This window comes from Bidens hawaiensis, unplaced genomic scaffold, assembly GCF_021521415.1.
Source record: "Bidens hawaiensis isolate Kalapana, Puna unplaced genomic scaffold, B.hawaiensis_p1.1 tig00002553_1, whole genome shotgun sequence".
Classification (NCBI taxonomy): domain Eukaryota; kingdom Viridiplantae; phylum Streptophyta; class Magnoliopsida; order Asterales; family Asteraceae; genus Bidens; species Bidens hawaiensis.
Genome location: NW_027491139.1, coordinates 95268 through 115762, shown reverse-complemented (window position 1 = coordinate 115762; position 20495 = coordinate 95268). Strand labels below are relative to the sequence as shown.

General features: G+C 35.7%; 1 protein-coding gene and 1 pseudogene across 1 annotated transcript; both read left to right on the top strand.

The window, feature by feature from the left end:
- The first annotated feature begins 11507 nt into the window (after window positions 1-11507).
- On the top strand, window positions 11508-14189 carry LOC143620146 (AP2-like ethylene-responsive transcription factor PLT1). Its single transcript, XM_077091897.1, has 6 exons — window positions 11508-12258; window positions 12387-12475; window positions 12587-12660; window positions 12743-12793; window positions 12875-12951; window positions 13260-14189. The coding sequence occupies exons 2-6, from the start codon at window positions 12428-12430 to the stop codon at window positions 14009-14011; spliced, it is 1002 nt and encodes a 333-aa protein (XP_076948012.1). The 5' UTR covers window positions 11508-12258; window positions 12387-12427; the 3' UTR covers window positions 14012-14189.
- Window positions 14190-18836: 4647 nt separating this feature from the next.
- Window positions 18837-19181, top strand: LOC143620228 (zinc finger A20 and AN1 domain-containing stress-associated protein 5 pseudogene; annotated as a pseudogene).
- The last annotated feature ends 1314 nt before the right edge of the window (window positions 19182-20495 follow it).

The following is a 20495-nucleotide window of genomic DNA, read 5'->3' as shown; positions in this document are numbered from 1 at the left end:
AGATAGTGTAATGCTAAGGCAAAGAGGAGGGGCCCAAGGGGGTCTCCCTGCTGAACCCCAGTAGTAGCCCCTATACAGTCATCACCAACGTACAACCTAGCCGGCTGGGCATAAAGGAACTGGACCCATAGATAGATAGACGGGCAATGATGATGAACCTCCCGGAGAAGGGCTGCGCGGTCGACCATATTGAAGGCGTTGGAGAAGTCCACAGTAAGCATAGCTAAAGAACTGTCCGCGTGAAAGGAGTTAAGAAACCGGTTCGCGCTGTGAAGCACCGCCTCTGCCCCATTAGGGGTTCCCACCCCAAACTAAAAGTCCCCTAAATACTGAGTCATTTCCTTCCCAACCATCTTCATAGCCACTTTAGAAACCAACCTACGCCAGATAGCCCCCACAGCAATGGGCCGAATTCCATTATCCGGCTTTAATAAAGGGGGGCTGAAGCAATAAACTCAGCGAGCACCTTGGGGCACAGACCCCCTAGCCATAAGTTGACGACTTCAGTGATGGCTGAGAGCAGACCCATGGAAGTCATTGATCCCTCACCATGGATATCTAATTAAAAAGTTTTTATAACTTCGATCATAAAGTTGTACAAATTATGTAAATATATATTAGAACAAAACTATCCAGATAATATATATGATAAACAAGGATTCCCCAACAATATGTAATAGGGTGTTTACATATATAATAGATAAACCGATCGATAATAGAAAGAACAACTAATAATTATATATTCGAATTTAAACTATACCGGAATATACTAATCAGAGATTAATATAAAATCAGTATAGTTAACGTGATGATCGATAAACCATGCATCCACCGAGTACGTTGTTCAAAAAGATAATCATGAAGATAGAGACCGGCGAATTAACATGCCTCACAAGCTGATCGTGACTTCCAACTTAAAGCTTAATTGGATCGAAGAAGAGTAAATCGTGTTGTGGATAGTTATGCATTTAATAAATCAGCAACCTGGTGGGAGGTAGGTACATAGTGAACAACAGGCTGCTGAGTGAGGACCTGCATGTCTTGCATGAAGTGTAGATCAATCAAGCGCCTTGTACTCTGCCTCGGTGCTAGATGTGGTGAAATCCTAGGTTGATGGCTAAATAGATTGCACCAGTGTTATCACTCCACAAGAAGAGAGGACGAACTAGTAGAATTTGGAGGTCATGTTATAGGGACATAATCCAACGTTCCTCCTTTAATTTGTATATGGGCAAGTGCCTTTGTAACCTGCCTCAGTGCTAGATCTAGCTAATAAGATTGTGTCCAAGAAAAATGTGTACCCGGTGGTAGAACGATGATCATTTTGGGGCGCAATTGTCCCAATCAGCATTGGCATAGACATACATAATAGGCAGTTAATTGTCCGATACAGAAGTTTTCACCCCTTTTCAATAGAAAATATTGTTTTTGTTTTTATTTATCACCTTTTTTATTGTTTGTGTTTAGATTATTATTATTATTATTGTTATTAACTTTTACTAATATTATTATTATTATTGTGTATGTGTGTGTATGCATGCATGTACATGTAAGTATGTGTAAGCAGGGCCGGCTCCGAAAAGCCGAAAAAATTTATGGGCCAAAGGCGACCTTTTTTTTTGCCTTAAGTAAAAGAAACATTTTGTTGGGTTTAAACAATTTAAATATAAATGGGCTTATTTGATTATGATTTAAGTTGTGTAAAAAAACTTTTGTATAAAAATAAGTTTAAAATTGTCTCAAATAAGACTAGAACCCACAACCTTTTGTTTAGATGTCATACCCCTTTACCATTAGACCAAGCTAGTGATTATGTAATTGTGTTGAAACATTGATTACACACATGTTTTTGATAAAAATACATATAGTTTTTTTTTTGAAAAAATTTTTTTTGGGCCTAGCGGGGTGTCGGGCCTGTAGCCGTCGACTACCCTGCCATGCCTCAAAGACGGCACTGTGTGTAAGTGTATGTATATTTGCTTATATAAGTATGTAAGTGTGCGGTAGTACTTCTAACAACTCTTTATTATGGGAAACTTTGTGGAAATTTATTGGAAAAAGTTTACAAGGATAGTTTCTCCTACATAATTATTTTGGAAATTTGTCGCTAAAGTCAATTTATGACAAATCTTGCTATTAGAAACAACCCATTGCCGGTTCAAATTTTGGCCTCTGATGATTAATTTGTAATGGATAGTATTGTCACAAAATCTGCCACAACATTAGGCGGATTTTGACCGTCACAAACATACTCGATAGGTGACTTTTACAGTTAAGTTATCTCACTGCGTGAACACGCCACGCCCCGCCACCTCACTCAGGCCAACTATGTTGTCATGATCGGGATCTACGCTGGCATCCGAGTTTGGCTTGGCGATCCCGGTAAAACCCAGTTGGCTCACCCCGTCCGAAGGCACGACATGTTTTAATGCTCTGGTAAAATCCGGTCGGAATCAGAATTCGAACCCGAAACATCCGGGTCATCCATCATGTTCCTGGCCATTGGGACAAGCCCCGCTGATTAGATATTTTTTGCACAATATTTCTAGCAGATTTTGTAACGGTTACAACCCATACATGATATTGTGCCAAATGATATTTTGACACATGATCTACTAGTCATCTAGTATGGTGTTTACTATCTTTTGGTATTTTTAGACATTTTTTCCCCAACATTTCTCTCTTTCTACAGAAAAGATTCTTTGTTGAAAGACATTCTATGCATTTACTAAATTAAAAAAATTAATATATATATATTGCCTTATACCTTAAATTAAACGTAGCAGATTTTAAGGAATAAAAGTATTAATATGATATTAAATTTGCCATATGATTCAATATTACTTTAACAGCATCATTGGTCTCCTGGTTGCATATAACATTTCTACATGAATTATATAGATTAATTCAAGCTTGGCTGATATTATGGAGCAGTTACATTCCGTCGAATGTTGCCACAAATCCTGAAACGTTGATTCCTACTACATATATACATACATAGGCCATCTTTTAAATCTTAATAATTAAAAATGGAATTATTAATTAATTACTTTTAGAAACTCTAATATTAATGGCCGGTGGTAAATCCCCACCACCTTTCCCAAACAAAACAAGAATCTTCATCCTGACTCACTGACACAGTTGATCACAGCAGTTAATATTTAGTCAGTTTCACACATGAACTGATTGTTTTTCATTCTTCTTTTTTTGGTAATTATTTATAATTAATAATCCCATTTATTCTTCATTTTTTGGTCAGTGTTTCTTGAGCCGATTCTTCACCTACATCTACACTATTAAAAACACACACACGAATGCACAAATGCATAATCTAATGTTACCAGTTTTAAAAGGTTGGAAAAGGTGGCGAGAGACGTGGGTCCTTGCCTCCTTGTTTTGGAGCACTTCAGTCAACCATCTTATTTTTTTATTAATGTTATGTATTTTTATATAAGTATTTCTGACAATATTCACATATCTCTACAATCAACTTTGACAGTAAACGTGTGATTAAATTCATTAACAATGTCATGAAGCAGTACATAAATCGCCTTTAAAATCTTTAATTATTCATCATTTTTAGTTTTATTACCTTTACAGATTCTCTGTGTTTCTTACTTTATGCATCAATAATGCCAAACTTATAAAACATAATAAGTTGTATATAGAACACAATTTGTTTGTGGGGAATTAATGTATTTATTATTGGACAAAGTTGTAATAAATTATTTATGCTTCTTGACTCTTGTGGATAAATCCATAAGAGTCAAGAAACATAAATTTTTATTACAACTTTGTCCAATAATAAATACGATTTTGACTTGTATGAATTTTAACCTGTAAGCCGTGTTTTAAAATGAAAACAAGAATATAATCCAGTTACATGCGCAAGGTACCAAAATCTCAAAAGGGGGTTCTCTGGGTAGAATCTTTGAATTAAGGAGAAAGCAATGCAAGATGTCTTGTCAGGTCGCAATGCCAATGGTATGTACCCTGCTAACTAAAGGATTATATAAATTACCGTTTTGTTGCGCATGTATGGCTTTTAAGAGGTTATAATGACTAGAAGTAGGAAACCAGTGAAAACAATATTCAAACCGAAGATCTCTGCTAGAGGGAAATTAAATGTTTGTCGTTTGCACCATCCTTTGAAGGTTTAGAATGTTTGTTTTGTAGCATCTGGATTTCGTAGTTTCCTTGATTGCTTTCTATATTGTTTATAGAGTTCACTTTTAGATTAAAATATTTCATGGTTAAATGAAATTAATAATCAGATAAGGTGGAATGTGTTTCTCCAAGAACAAGATATTTTTCTATGTGAAAATAAAGTATGAAATATGTTGTATTAATCTGACTAGACGATAATAGTTTTGAAACAGTTGAACAATTACAATTGTTGGGTGAAACTTTGCAACTTTTCATGAAAAATGAAACTGAAGCTGGTTATAACCGCCAGCGTTTAACATTTACATCAATGGGAACCATTAGTTGTTGATATTTATATATATCATCAATTTGTCATTGATACTTACTTCTTTGATTACTTCTCTTATCATCCATGCAAATCTAGCGCACAATGAATCATCATTACTATTGACTATCAGATAGGTATGTTGTCCCTTGGACCCTAGGGTGGGGGGTGTGGGTGGGTGTGTGTGTGTGTGTGGGGGGGTGGGGGCTCTTGTGCCCCGTCAGGGCATTTCTCTCCTACCCTGCCAATGGGGTGATACCCCTTTGGAACCCTTCATGATTTATGGGCGTCAATCCTAAGAACCCCGGAGGTTTCAAGGTGCTCAAAATCACAAATTGAGCATGTATTCAATCTTCTTTATACATATACAACATTAAATTATAAGCAAATTCTTTTTACTTACACGAACATCTATTGCATACCCCAAATAAATCATATCATTGCAGTACCTACCATGCTTATTCCTAATTAATATGAACTATGAGAGTATGAGGTGGTTCCAACCACACAGTGGGTCTTGAGATACCCTTCATTTTTCTAGATCAATCATTGACTTTTGGCTTCGAACAAGCCTTTAGGGTCCTCTGGCTAACCCGCCCACACGCAATTCTTCTGTTGTACCAACCGGTGCATCATCCCCAAGACCATGTGTAGTGGTAACTAAGCACATAGGGGTGTTGTGCGACACGTGAGGTCCCGGTCCCAGTAAATAATTAGAAGTATTTCAAAACGAAGTGCAGTGGTAAAAAGTCTCAAAACCCCTTCAAATAATTACGTTTTTCTTCCTTCTCTTTCACCAACCACTGTTGTGTACACAACGACCCATTTCAAAACTAACCTCACAACTTGGGGGGGGGGGGGGGGGCGTTTTTGCATACACAACGATACCACTACGAATGGTCTAAATACAAAACAAATGAATATAGAACAATAAACAAAATGATTAAGAGTGCTGCTAAACATACCCCCCTTACTCAATTTTTACTAAATATACCCCCCCTGAACTTATTACATAAATTATAATTAGCTCTTAACATCATTTATATACATATCAGTCCCTACAACATTACTTTCATTTGATAACCTTCACTAAATATATCAAATTAAAAACTATCAGTATTACTATTAATTTATTTTTTTAATATTAATATTATAAATATTTATAATATCTTTTTTAAATTTTAATAGTATATATATTTATAATATCCTTATTTTACCACTTTATCTTTTACAAAATAAACCAAAAACCCTAAACCCTAAACCTGAAACCGAACCTAAACCCTAAACCCGAAACCGAACCTAAACCCTAAACCCAAAACCGAACCCTAAACCCTAAACCCGAAACAGAACCCTAAACCCTAAACCCGAAACCGAACCCTAAACCCGAACCCTAAAACCGAAACCCAAAACCCTAAACTCGAAATCATAAAAAGAAAACGCAACTTTTAAAAAGAAATAATATTAAATCCTTACTTTTGTGCTAATTTGGTAATTATATGATTTCAAGGGTTAATATGAAAGTTAGTTTTTCCAAGGGGGGTATGACAAGCACCCAGGGGGGTACATTTAGCCTAACCCATGATTAATCATGTGTGGTGTGAATTTAGGTTTGTCCTTGATCAAAGTGATAATGTTTTAATGGGCTAGCTAGATTGTAATAATTTTAGGAACCTAGCTAGATGTCGAAGAAACAATCAAACATCGGCTACTTGATCCCGTATAGTGGAATTCGATATTCACATGTTTTAGGCAGTTTGTGTTGGGTAATGCAACTGTCAACAAGATATAGGCTATCTAGAGGATAGATAGCCTGCTTAGACTAGCCCACTGATCAAACAAAAATTTGGCTTGTACATTTTAAATCATTAAAAAAAACAGCTTATATACAATAGTATAAAACATTAACACAATTTTGTTCTTAACGATAAATACTATTTTTTTTAAGGGAATATATACATTATTTATAAAAGGGTTACTGTATTTTAATAATCTTAACTTTTACCTATTAGTCAGGATTAACCCTGGCCTAACTACTGAAATATTTACAGACAGCCACAACTTTCAACGTATTATCCATTAGCAATCCATACTATTTTCCATGTCATCGAAAAGCTAACGGGGTTACTTTACACTTAGTATAGGATTGCTGAAAGAAAATACGTTCAAAATTTAGTCTATCTATAAATATTTTCTAAGTTGAGATTAATTCAGTCAAAGGGAAAGTTGAAATTACTAAAGCTCCAATATCCCTTTAAAAATAAAGCAACTAACAAGAAGTTAGCTAGAACTTGAACAAAGTATAACGTTTACTATAAAATTTAGACTAAAATTACACAATGATTCAATATTTATTGTGAAGAAGGATAAGATGACATGTTTTAAATCTCTGAGGTGATTGTGACGGTTTGTCTTAGTCAAAACGGATAATATCATGATATAGTTACACTAGTCGGACTGGCGGTGCCAGGTCCCAAGAGAGGACGATAGACCTTATTGGCGTGGATACCTATAGTGATCCCACATCAGTTGTGTAGGAGAACTCACGCTTCCTAATAAGGGGCTTAATAAATTCACCAACATCACACGTGTCAAAAATCTATGAGGCCTAGTGGTTCCTCATGGTCAAAGCAGACAATACCATAATGTGATTACGAGGAGATGTTACAAATGGTATCAAAGCCAGGGCTGGACCGGTGATGCCAAGTCCCGTAAGGACATTGAACCCTTATGAGGGTGGAAATTTGTAGTGATACCAAATCGGCTATGAAGGGGAAGGAAGGCTTCTTTATAAGGGGCTTGAACCTTCATCCTCATGATTCATTTAAATATGTAAGGCGATGATGGTTTGTCCTGACTAAAGCTGACAATATTATGGTGTGGTTACATTGAACTATTACAATTTAACAAAAAAATTTAAAGAAAAACTTAAGCAACTATGATGAGATAGAACTATATAATGTTTATTCTTTTTGCTCGAGTGTGGTATTGAGAAGATTTTTAATGGGCGATGATTTGTTTTATGATAAATAAACAAAGAAATGTATCCAGTAAAAATTCAAGCGTAATATAACCATAATTTTCACCAAGGTGGCACTACTAAAGATGTAGTATAGGTTATGTTCCGGTGTAGTAACGCCACGTCGAATTTTCTTATAAATTTTCACTAGAAGATTCGTGATGGATCCTACCTTCACTGAGCAATTAATGATAGATTAATATGTAATTGCTAAGTCCGGCCTCTTATTCTTAATGTTCTTAATGGAACTTTTCAATCTTTATTCTTATAAAAATTAAATCATTTGTCCTTCTGCATGGTTTTTGAAAAGAACAAACGTTGAACATATGAATAATATTTATTCATGTTTTCTTATATATATACTGAATTTGCAATAAAAAGTAAAAACAAAAAAGACTGTGAAAACTCAAAAGAATTTACTTTGACTGATCAAACCAGTAAGTGGAAGACAGAAGGCAGCAATTTAATAAAATTATTAAATTATATTAAAGAGGCTAAGTAGGAACTAATTACTATAACCCAACAAAGTTATTATTTTTTGTAGTTTCTTAATTTACTTTTTTGACGAGTGCGTTTCCAATTATCTGGTCAACAGATTTCTACTTGGTTTTCTCAATCTCTCTCTCTCTCCTCTTTTAATTAATTTTTATTTAATTTTCGATCCATAAAACAAATCTTTTTTTTTTATCTTCATTTTAAAACTTTTGGTAGAACTAAATATCGTAGATTTTACTCAATTACTTCTGCTACTCAAATCTTAAATTTAGAACACCTGCAACACTGCACGGGGATCAACATCCTCCCTCCATATACTAATTTTAATTTTATTTTATATTAATTGATTAATAAAGAAAATCCTAGATTACTAGTATCTAATTTAATAATTATAATAATAATAATTCATAAACTTATATACATAAACATATAGTCCAATAAGATGATTTAGATAGTGTGGGAATGCTGGACTTTGGGGTGTCAATTTTTTGCAAGTACGAGGTGTTTAGTGAGTTCCAATACAACTCAAGTTGGATTAGAATAGAGTGTGAGAGAGGTGAGAAAAGATATCTAAAGAATTTCTTATAAATTTATTTATATGTGAAGTTGATCTTTTATCACAAAATATCTTCTATTTACTTTCAATGATACTATTTAAGTTTTTATAAAAGTTATGTTACGAGCTTTGAGTCTAATTTATAAACATACCTCACATAAGTTTGTTTTTTTGCTTATTATTACTAGGCAAGTTGGATTTTGCAATTCAAGTTCTTACTCGTTAGTCGATGATAATTCATACTAACAATCATTGATGGTAGTCATAATTTTTACTTCCATTGACAACATGTTAATCTAACACCGGAAGTAACTTCATTTGTACCTAAGAAGCAATTGACTTGATTTTTAAATTTTATTGAAACGACATGAATGAAAGTTAAGGATATAAGTACGTAGTTAGCTTCCAGTTAAAGCATGATTGCCCTTATCAACCATTTGCAATTAGATTTGTTATTAATATAGATTGTTATCGAACATTAGGTTTTCAGTTTGCATTCAATTTTAAAAATAGAACTTGACTTATTACTATTTTTATTATTATTAGGAATATTGGTTTTAAATAATCACAACTTGTACCTATTGGTAAATATCAATCCCAATTTTACATTTGACTGCTGACAGTCCAAATTATTGGTGTATTTGTTTTTAACGGGCCGCGACTAACGGATAACTAACTCCGTTAGTCTAATGCTTAGGTGGCACGTCTAGTTGTCAAAAAAAATCTACAGGGCAACATTACATGGCATCTGATGCTGAGTAGGCTGCCTTGTTGGACCCACTACCAAACACAAACTTATCATCATCTTCATCAAATCATTATCAACTTACAATAATCATCAAATCAACTCCCAAATCATACATTTGCACACTAATTTAGGGCCTACATCGTGTCTCGTTCAAGACCGACAACCATTTACCCTCTTTTAACCCTAACTCGTAACAGGTTTTTTTCAAACTAATTTGGATCTAATTGTCGCTTTCTTCGTGATCTTTGAATAGAATAGTGAGAAGCGACCAATTTTAGTCTAATTCCTGAGATTTAGTTGAAGGGATAGGAGAGGGTGGTGTTTCCGGCGACGGTTGTAAACGAGGAGCTGGCGATAAAGTGCCAACATGGCGGCAGTACAGAGATCTAGCGGGAGTTGCAGGTAAATAAGCCGAGCAAAAGTTGCAGGTGGTGGTTGCTGACAATTTTTGTTTGGATCTCCATCGTCAGTGGCTGACGAATAAGATAATGGTGGGGGTTGTGGGTTCCGGTGGTGGTTGTAAGGAATGGACATGGTTGTTGACGTGTGTTCCGGCGATGGTTGCAGGGGTGGTGGGCTGTTGGTGGGTTGCAAGAATGGGTCTGACGAAGATGATGCTAAGTTTGTATTTAGTAGGTAGCCTACTTGATATCAAATACCACGTAGATCTTTTTTGTCACGTATGCATGCCAACTCAGTAATGGACTAACTGAGATAGTAATCCATTAGTTGTGGCCCGTTAAAGACAAATACACTAATAGTTGAGACTGTCAGTAGATAAGTACAAAGTTGTGACTGATATTACCAATATGGCATAGTTAGAATGATTTTAAACCAATATTCCTTATTATTATTACTGTTATAATTGTTGTTATTGTTATATTATTATTATTATTATTATTATTATTACTAGTTTTAGTGTCCGTGTAACAAACGAGATTATCTAAATAATTAAGTTAAAAATAAAGCAATACATAATTTATATAGAAAAATGTATTGCATCTATGGTTGTATTATTATATATAAATTGATTTTATTTATATCACAAAATGATTATTCCAATAAAAAAATTAACTTAATAAAGCAAAATAATGCACGTGTAAAAACATACCAAAAACACTTCATATGTTAAAATTTTATTCTTAGTATCATAACTGTAAAATTGAAAGAAGTTTGGTTATGGACCAATTTCGGAGAATACTTCTCATTAATAATACTTTGAGGGCTTCTCGACTGTGCCAATTGACTAAAACAAATAAAAATATATGACAGGTTAATCCGTTCAATTTTGTGAATGTTTTGATTCATTTAAGCATAATTTTGCATGACATGCTTCACATACAACATTCTTATATTAGTTTTGAAGGAAAGAAATTGTTAGGATTAACCATAAACCGATACATATTTATAATTATTTTACTTTATTAGAATAGATGAATTATTATTATTATTACACAAGAAGAATTTGACAAGTTGAACTTCTTATACTATTATAAAGGCGCTCGTGCCTTGTTGCACTTATTATAAAAACATACTTTTTAAATTGCATTCTAGAATTAATAACGTAATTAAATATTAAAAAAAATATCCAAATCATATAAAACAATTTGTGTGTAAGATGCAGGAGTCTGACTACTTAAAATTAACATTGCAGAAGGGCTTCTATGAATCAAAAGAGAGATAGAATAGAAAGATAAAGGAGTATTTATTAAATACTTCCATCTTTCTATTAAATTCTTTCTTTTCCTCTTCTCTTCTCTTGTTTTTTAAAACCCTATATCTTTCTTCACCCTCAAATTCTCTCTAAGTATACTGCTTTAGGGTAATATTTATATCCTTCCATTGATCACTAGCTAATTATCACTTCCTTTTATGCTTTGTTAAAACTTTTGTTATTAGGTTTCTGCAGGTGTTCACATATTATTATCATCATTATTTGCTTTCAACTGCAAAGAAGAAGACATGAATTCAAACAACTGGCTTTCATTTCCTCTTTCTCCAACTCATTCATCTTTACCACCTCATCTTCACACAGCTCAGTCTCACAGTTTTTCACTAGGTCTTGTTCATGATAACATAGACAACACCCCTTTCCCTAACCAAGGTATATAATTAATTATCCTTGTATATATATATAATAATATTTCTAGATAATAATGTTATTGGTGCACAAGGTAGCAATGATCAAGTCCCTAAAGTGGCTGATTTTTTGGGTGTGAGCAAGTCAGACAACTCTTCAGATCTTGTGACGTATAACGATATGCAGGCTGCGGGTACCGACACAGATTATCTCTTCACAAACAACAGTTTGTTGCCACAAGTTCAAAACACTTTAACCGCCACACCTACAAGCTATGAACTACCAGAGAATTCAAGCACTTTGCAGTCTTTGACATTGTCTATGGGCAGTGGAAAACGTTCAACTTGTGAAACAAGCACCGGTGGTGATAACACTAGCAATGATAATACCAATAGTACTACAAGCATTGTTGAAGCTAACCCTAGAAGGACTTTGGATACTTTTGGTCAAAGAACTTCAATCTATCGTGGTGTTGCTAGGTTTGTTTTATAACATTTGTAGATATTATTATTATTATTATTATTAGTTACATATATTTTCAAAAACTTTTATAACAATAGTTTTTGCTATATGAATTATCGAAATGCAGGCATAGATGGACGGAAAGATATGAAGCTCATTTGTGGGACAATAGTTGTAGAAGAGAAGGGCAATCAAGAAAAGGACGTCAAGGTAAATACTTTTATTAGTTTTTGTTACGGTGCTGATACTCATTTGTTTAGTAGTGACTTTGGTCTATGTTTTTGGATTTTTTTAGCGATCATGCTATTCTTAATATCTTTTTATATCTTTTTTCACCTTGTTATATATTTTTTATAATTACTAACTTCTTTTGTTGTTTCTTCTTTCGCAATACCTTTGCTCGGCTTTTCCAACGATGCAGTTTATCTCGGTAAGTTGTGTTTCATATCGCCGCGTCTAGTTTTTTTCACCTTTATAATGATCTTCAGTCAAGAAAGCTAAGATCAGCTTACACCTTAAAGTTGAAACATTTTTTAACATTATTTTTTTGGTGTCTAGGTGGATATGACAAAGAAGAGAAAGCAGCTAGGGCTTATGATATGGCTGCACTAAAATACTGGGGAACTTCTACCACCACCAATTTTCCTGTATGTCTCTAGCCATTGTTACTTCTTATTATTAGTACATGCAGCTATATGTATGTGTTTATATCTTAAGTGAATCACAAATAACCGAGTTATTTCATGTACATGTTACAGATTACTAACTATGAAAAGGAAATCGACGACATGAAACACATGACCAGACAAGAACTTGTTGCATCCATTCGAAGGTTAGCAACTTAGCAACCTATTTAATGTGTATTATCTAATCATTTTTTAGTTTATAGTTAATCACAGATTGATTTTTTACAGGAAGAGTAGTGGATTTTCTCGCGGTGCATCGATGTATCGCGGTGTAACCAGGTACTAAAAACCCTAATCAATCTCTCTTTATATTATTATCTCGCTGTCTCTCTCATACGAGGTTTTAAATCACATGATCAGACATCATCAGCATGGAAGATGGCAAGCAAGAATAGGAAGAGTTGCAGGCAACAAAGATCTCTACTTGGGAACTTTCAGTATGTACCATGTTTATTGTTTCATCAATAATCAGATCTTGTGTTCATTCATCTATCTTAAATTCTTTTCAAAAACCTATGTGAATGCATGCACCTACATATATAGTCTCTTGCTTTTCTTAACTTCTTAAAAAACACACAATTAAATTTTGGGATTTGGCCCACATTACACGTTCATTGTTTTATTGCATTTATTTCTTTCATGTTTTAAAACAATGTGTAACATTTTAAAATCTTGTATTTATGTTTTTTTAAACATATATGTTTGTTTCAAGAGTATACATATTATAACTAAAGAAATCATGCAGGCACTGAAGAAGAAGCGGCCGAAGCATATGACATTGCGGCTATAAAATTTCGAGGACTAAGTGCGGTCACAAATTTTGATATGAATCGTTATGATGTTAAAAGCATACTTGAGAGTAACACTCTTCCCATTGGTGGAGGAGCCGCAAAACGCTTGAAAGAGGCGCAAGCGATCGAGTCTTCAAGGAAACGAGAAGAAATGATTGTGCATGGCTCGGGTTTTCCATTTGGAACCTCGCCTGCCGCTGGTGGTGTGTTACAAGCTTACCCTCTTTTACAACAACCATTTGAGACACAATCACCACAACCTTTGCTAACTTTACATAACCCTGAAATCTCTCATTATTCCAATCAAGACTCTCAGTTTCACCAAAATTACCTTCCATCCCATCATCATCACCCTTATAACATGCATGGTTCTCACCAACCATCAAATCAAACACCTCAATACTACAATAGTTATCTTCAAAACAACCCGGTTTTGTTTCATGGGTTGATGAACATGGGTGTAGGTGGATCTTCATCTTCTTTGATGGACGGCGCTACCAACAACAATGGTGGTAGCTCGAGTGGGAGCTATAGCGGTGGAGGGTATTTAGGTAATTTTATGGGACAGTCCGGGAGTACCGCGGATGAACTAGCCATGGTTAAGGTTGATTATGATAATTTGCCAACAGAGAACTATGCAGGATGGTCTGGTGATTCATCGGTACAAGAGTCGAATCCTAGCGTGTTTACAATGTGGAATGACTAACGTGTGAAAGATCCAAGGGCAAGCAAAAGCTGAATATTCTGATCAAATAACAGTTTTAGTTTTTCTTGTTTTGTAATGGTTTTAACTTTAATGAATGTTCAAGAGGGTGTACTGATCCAAATTTTGGTTTTGAGTTGCATCATTCATTAATTCTAGCATCATGGAAATTATAACCATAGATATTAATTATGTCAAATGAACATTCTTAATTTCAAATACGAACATTATTAAACAAATTTAATAAAGCATTAACTGTTTTGTTGTAAAAGTAACCTAATAGAATTGTTGTGGAATGAATTAAAAACAATCAAAAGAATCTTACTCTCATAGCAATAAAAAAACTCAAGTAGAATAATCTGACCTATATCTAACATCCAGTTCTGAAACCATTACGTATAATAAATAATTTCTATAATACTGCCGATCTGAATTTGAAGATAATCTTCTACGCGTCGAGAATAAACATATATGCTAACCTTAGCCAAATTGAATGCATTATGCATATTAGACAAATAAATTATCTTCAAGATCAGATTTGAGAGATAACACAAGGGTTTCCGTTACATGAACAAAACCCATAAGTTATTCTCTAACAGCCCCACATTTATCAACATATTGAATAATTATATAGTGATTCGCTTGTTTTTAAATACATCGCTTGATTTATGAACTAATAAAAAAAACACATCATCACCTAGTTCCTTAAAAATTTGTTTTAGTGGCCTCTTGTGCAAAAAGAATATTAATATGTCTACTTGAATTTCTGAATATGAATGATATCTATGAGATCAAGTTGATTGATAGAATCAAGTGGTAGTAATTTATCTATGGAGTCATGATGGTGTGATTTGATCCGATCTTGGATGCTAAAGGTGATGATTTATAGGGTGTTTGAAGTTCTTGTCTGGTGAACCTACTTGTACTGATTTAGACAAGTATTTCAAGTTGATCATTTATATATGTGTTGTATAATCAGACGGATTGGTGTTCAATGAAGTAAAATTCCCACAAGCTGTTGTAAGCGGCGGCGTATGCGCCCGGCCACTAATGTACCATAAGATGGTATGTATGGAAAAGCCTACGTTAGTGAGCTTACCATGCACGGGTTTGGAAAATCCTACACCCATCTGGCTTGTTTGTATTTGGCTCTATGCCAATTTTCGTGAAATAAGATCGAATCATGGCACATTGGGGCGCAAAAAAATTCTGAAAAGAATCACCTAATAAGAAACTTTGCAGCGTGAACAAGAGATGTCAAAATGGATATTTTAGCTAAAGGGGCACACTAAGAGAAGTGTATGTCATGACGAACAAGGATTTTCATGAGGAAAGAGTTGAAAGGGATTCCACTGTTGGCAAAAGCTATTGACTTGGTATAAATGGCAAACATTTGGGGTAAAGTAAGGTGAATGTGACTAACATTGGCAAAGGTCCTCGTTTGAATCCCAAGGAATCTAGTTAGCACTTAATAAACTAAGTTAAAAGAGCCATAAAGGGACATGAAGCTCCAATATTGTGTTTTGATTTAAAAAATAGAGAAAGTAGGAGAAAATAAAGTTAACGACGCATACGGATGAAGAATGCAACTACAACAACAATAATAAGATGGTCCAGGAAACTTGTAATAGAGAGCTAGTCTCAAGTACCGGAGGAGGCGAACAAATTATATGTAACAATGTAATTAATAGTTATTTTATAAGGAGAAATGTTGCGACGAGAATATATTACTTCTTAAGAACTTTCAAAATGCACCAATAACAAAAGTACACATGGCATGATGAAAAGGCAAATATCGTGTTAGTTAAAAAAGCAATGAGCACTTGTCATGTAGATAGTAGTCATGTCTAGGTGATCAACACAAATCGTTGCTCACTGCATTTCAAAATAACGTAGGCATAACACGTGTACGAATTAGAAAAGTATGGTACTATTTGATAAAGATATATGGTAGAGAATGAAAGCTACTAAGGGTCATGAACTACAAATTTTGACGTACCCTCGAATAGAAGTGATTCAATACACCTTAACAAACTGGGGGCAAAATAGCAAAAGCTGTAAACAACCAAATGATACGATCCCTCACGCCTATGAACCCATGAAACTTACTGTAAACAACCAAATAATACAATCCTGCACGCCAATGAGCCCATGAATTGAGCTAGCATCACGTACTACTTTACTCACTCCAACTCAAACTCACTTAAAGCCCATCAGATCCCTAGTCCTAGGTCCAGAACCTATCCTCATGTAAGCAATCGAATCAGGTGGAGAAGTTACGTATCTGACGAGGTTAACCGGTGTAACTAATTTTTGTAGATTTACAAGCAAAACAGTAGTTTCATTCATTCAGTCTCCTTTCCACATTTAACGACGAAGTTTCTCATCAAGTTAGTATCAAATATGTTGTTTCTGATACTATACTAGCAAAAGGGTGATTCACGGTATAGTTTCGCTTAATACATACATTTACGTAATGTATGTATTTACATTATTAAATTCAAGAGTTAAGTGTCATTTTAGTACATGTGGTATTACGCAACTTTAGTACCTACGCAACTTCAGTACCATTTTAAAATTTATTGCAAATAGCTACTTCATGTTTCTAAAACTTGTCATTTTAGTACTTTTTTTTTCTAACCCCATCTATTTTGTCCGTTAAGTCAGGGGTAATTTAGTAACTTTTTTATTTTCTTTATTTTTTTCTTTTTATATATGAAGACCACCACTATTACCACCATTGTTTTTTTTATATGAAGACCGGTCACCACTATTACCACCATTGAATACATATGCCTATCATAAACTACCCCCATCACCAAAGACCGCCACTATCACTTATAAAAACCACCCAAACAATATCGAAGACCAACACCCCCAACAACAAGTTTTCTGATGAGTCGTCAGAAAATCGAGAGGGGTTTTAGCAATTCAGATATGATGAGAGAGAGAGAGAGGGTTGGTCGGGAAATTGTGTGGTTGACGAATGGTGGCCAAGTGGTGTGAGATGCGGTGACAGTCTCGGTGGTCTACGATTGTTTCCTCTGGCTCCGGTCATTAGTATTAGTACCATCGTCACCCCTTCAGTTAGGGTTCAGTCGGGGCTGTAATACAATGGTCGCCGGAATTGTATAGTGGTGGTGGTTCAGCGACTATGTGGTGGTGGTTCAATGGTTGTGTGGTGGTGGTTAACTTGCTGGCAGTGAGGAAAAGATTATGTATATCTTATGGTTAGATCGAGGGTTTAGTTAAACAGATGAGATGGGCAAATCTCTATTCTTTTTAAACGTTGATTTCCCCTTTTATTTCAAGGAAAAGAAAAAAATAAGGAAAGAATAACGAAAATAACGAGTTACCAAATTGCCCCTTACTTAACGGATAATAATAAACTGGGTTAGTGTAGAGGTAGGGTATTGAACCCACCATTTAACAAGGATAATACCCAAACCAAAGCGCTGGGCGGAACAAAAGGCGAGAGTAATCGCTATCCGCCGGGTGGTTCATTCAAATAATACGTATCCCTTAACGCCTAGGGAATAGTACCGCAAAGGTCCCACAAGCATGGGACAAAAAGGTACAATCCACATGGGAATAAACACCCAACCAATAAGGATGGAACAACACACGAAGGATAGTACAAACGGTCTACGAAATGTCCTTGTCAAAAGGCCATGATGCTCACCAACTTCCACCAACCTCCACAATCACACGAATTGAAAATATTATTGGTGGAAAGAAATGACAACGTGGTTGGCCACCTTTTCTCTCTCTCCTCCGGCTATAAATACCAATGGATCTCCAAATGGTAAAACATACTCTCTCATACTCATCAAATATATATTCCATATTACCAAATACTGATTCTCACGCCGAAGGGTGGTTACGAGAGAATCCCCCCCCCCCCCCATTCCTCATAACGAGCTCACGGTGTTCTGTTTTGCAGGATATACTCATATGCGCCAAGGAAGGTTTTATAACCCATTGTGGGGAATACTTATCTTAATCCCTCGGACTAACGTGTTAGACCTTAAGGGGTGGATTAGTGTTTCTTCATTGGCGCCATCCGTGCATATAGCTAGAACAGTTACTAAACAATCACTCCGTTCTTGACTCAGATGAGTGGCAAGACCACACCAAAAGAGGTTGGCCAGAACTCAAGGGCCAACCCAGAAGGTAACATGGAACCTTTGAACATAACCGGTACTGGTGAAGGTGTCGTTATTACGTCCACCATTCACCCTACCGTCACAAACAAAGAGAAAAACAAAACACGTCCCAAGGCAACCATGCCACCAGACATCATGGCATGGTTGGAAGCAGAACAACAAAAACTAAAGGACCAACTCCAAGAAAAAATGGCGTCCGTTATGCAACCTAAAATGACAAGTTTTAAAAATATGAAGTGGTCATTTATAATATATTCAAAAACGGTACTAAAGTTGCGTAATTAAACAAACCACGTGTACTAAAATGGAATTTAACTCAAAATTCAATTCAAATACTAGAGAATTATACACTTAAATTTTCTTTGAAACAACAATACACGTAAACCGTAAAAATAAACCAAACATGACAACTTAAGTGATTGTGTACATTCACGTGTGTGGCTGGTGTCCGCAATCGTTTCTCATATTCCTCGATGAGCCACGTCAAATATGATCTAAATCCCACTCGATAAACCACACCACACCTCACCTCACCTCACCTCACGTTTTCGTCAAGCCAATAACGAACTCACCGGCCCCATTAATATTATTTCTCTCTCTAAAACCTCCCGATTAATATTATTTCATTTCATTCTCTGATACGACGCCGTTTCTCTTTCGCTATGGCTCAGAAAACAGAGAACAAAGAGGAGTCTACGGATCACCTCAAGGCTCCTGAAACCCTAGCCTTCTGTACACCATCGGATATGAAGACCGGTGTTATCGTTGACTCTACAAAACGGCCGGATCTGGACCGGAATTCGCGTTCTCCGCCGGTAAACCGGTGCTCAGGTTGCCGTAGAAAGGTCGGATTGACGGCATTCAGGTGCCGGTGCGGTGAGATGTTCTGTTCCGATCACCGGTACTCTGATCGGCATGACTGTTGCTACGATTACAAGGCCGCCGGACGACAGGCTATTACTCGTGAGAATCCGGTTGTTAGAGCTGCGAAGATCCTTAAGGTGTGAAGCGACGTCGGTTTAATAACGGTTTTTCAATCAATCAGTTATCGTGCTTACGTCACGAGTGTTCTGCTTACGGTTGAGTTATTGGGTGATCGGAGGTGTTTACCGACGGGGTGAATGGTGTTAAAGTTGATAAAACGGTTGAGGGTATTTCCGTCAATTACAGTTATTATGGTAGTGACAATTAAGTTTTTTTTATATGTATATATTTAAATTTTGTGTTGATTATTTCGGTTTTAATTCCAGTATGGCAAATACAAGAAAAATGAATAGAGTCATCGAATGACGTCATATTGGACATTGTGAACATAGTATTAGTATGTTAGCATGAAACACGTGGTTAAGTTGTTTGTCATGTCATGTGATCTCACATTTTTGGAGTCAAATTCTTTGTGTAAAAATTGTTGGCACCCAAAAACTATAACATCCAAGTGTGTAAAATAATAACTTAACACATAACATAAAGATTGGCCCAACCTTTTAAGCACAAATTCAATTTTCAAAGCCTCTAGTATTTTCAAGTCTAAATGGTAACCCTACAAAAACCGAAATCGAAACTGAACCAAATCATTGAGAAAAATGAAAAATTGTAACAGGAGAGATTTCAAAAATCCAAAGTCAAGTTTTTGATTTTTGGTTTGGTTTAAGCAGAAATCACTTAACGCATAGCCCTATTTAAAAGCAACAGGCAACGATGGCTAGGAAGAAGAAACAAAGCACTTTTATTTTTGGTAGAGATTAAAAAAAAACGGTTCCTAACCCGATCAGACGATTCCTACCCGGAACTGGACCTGACCCTACCCTACCCTACCCTACCCTACCCGCGGATATGGACCGGGTGTTGGGTTTCCCTCCGAAACTATACCCGGAACCGGACCCGTCCCGTATCCGGTGGAACCGGTTCCGCCAATACCCGGTCAAAACCCGACCCCACACTACCCGAAACCCAGAAAAAACCCGATGGAACCGGTCAAATACCCGACTATACTTGGAACCGGTTCCTACTCGGACCCGGTTTTGACTTTTTTTTAACAATACCCGCTTCTGGTTCCTACCTACCCGCTTTTGGGTTGGGCTGGTTGTGCTTTTTTCAGTATATGGGCTAAGCTGTTTCATTCCAAGTTTCCAACTAAGAGGCTGGGGTCCAATCATTGTTCTTCTAAAGCCTACTTTGATGTCAACTATGGGGCTGGGGCCCATTGTATGAAACTATGGATTAGATTTTTAAAACCAAAAAAAAATTATGAATTAATTAAATTGACTTATATAATGACCCGTATTTGCTAATGAGCTAATGATGCAGTGGTAAGAAAGAAA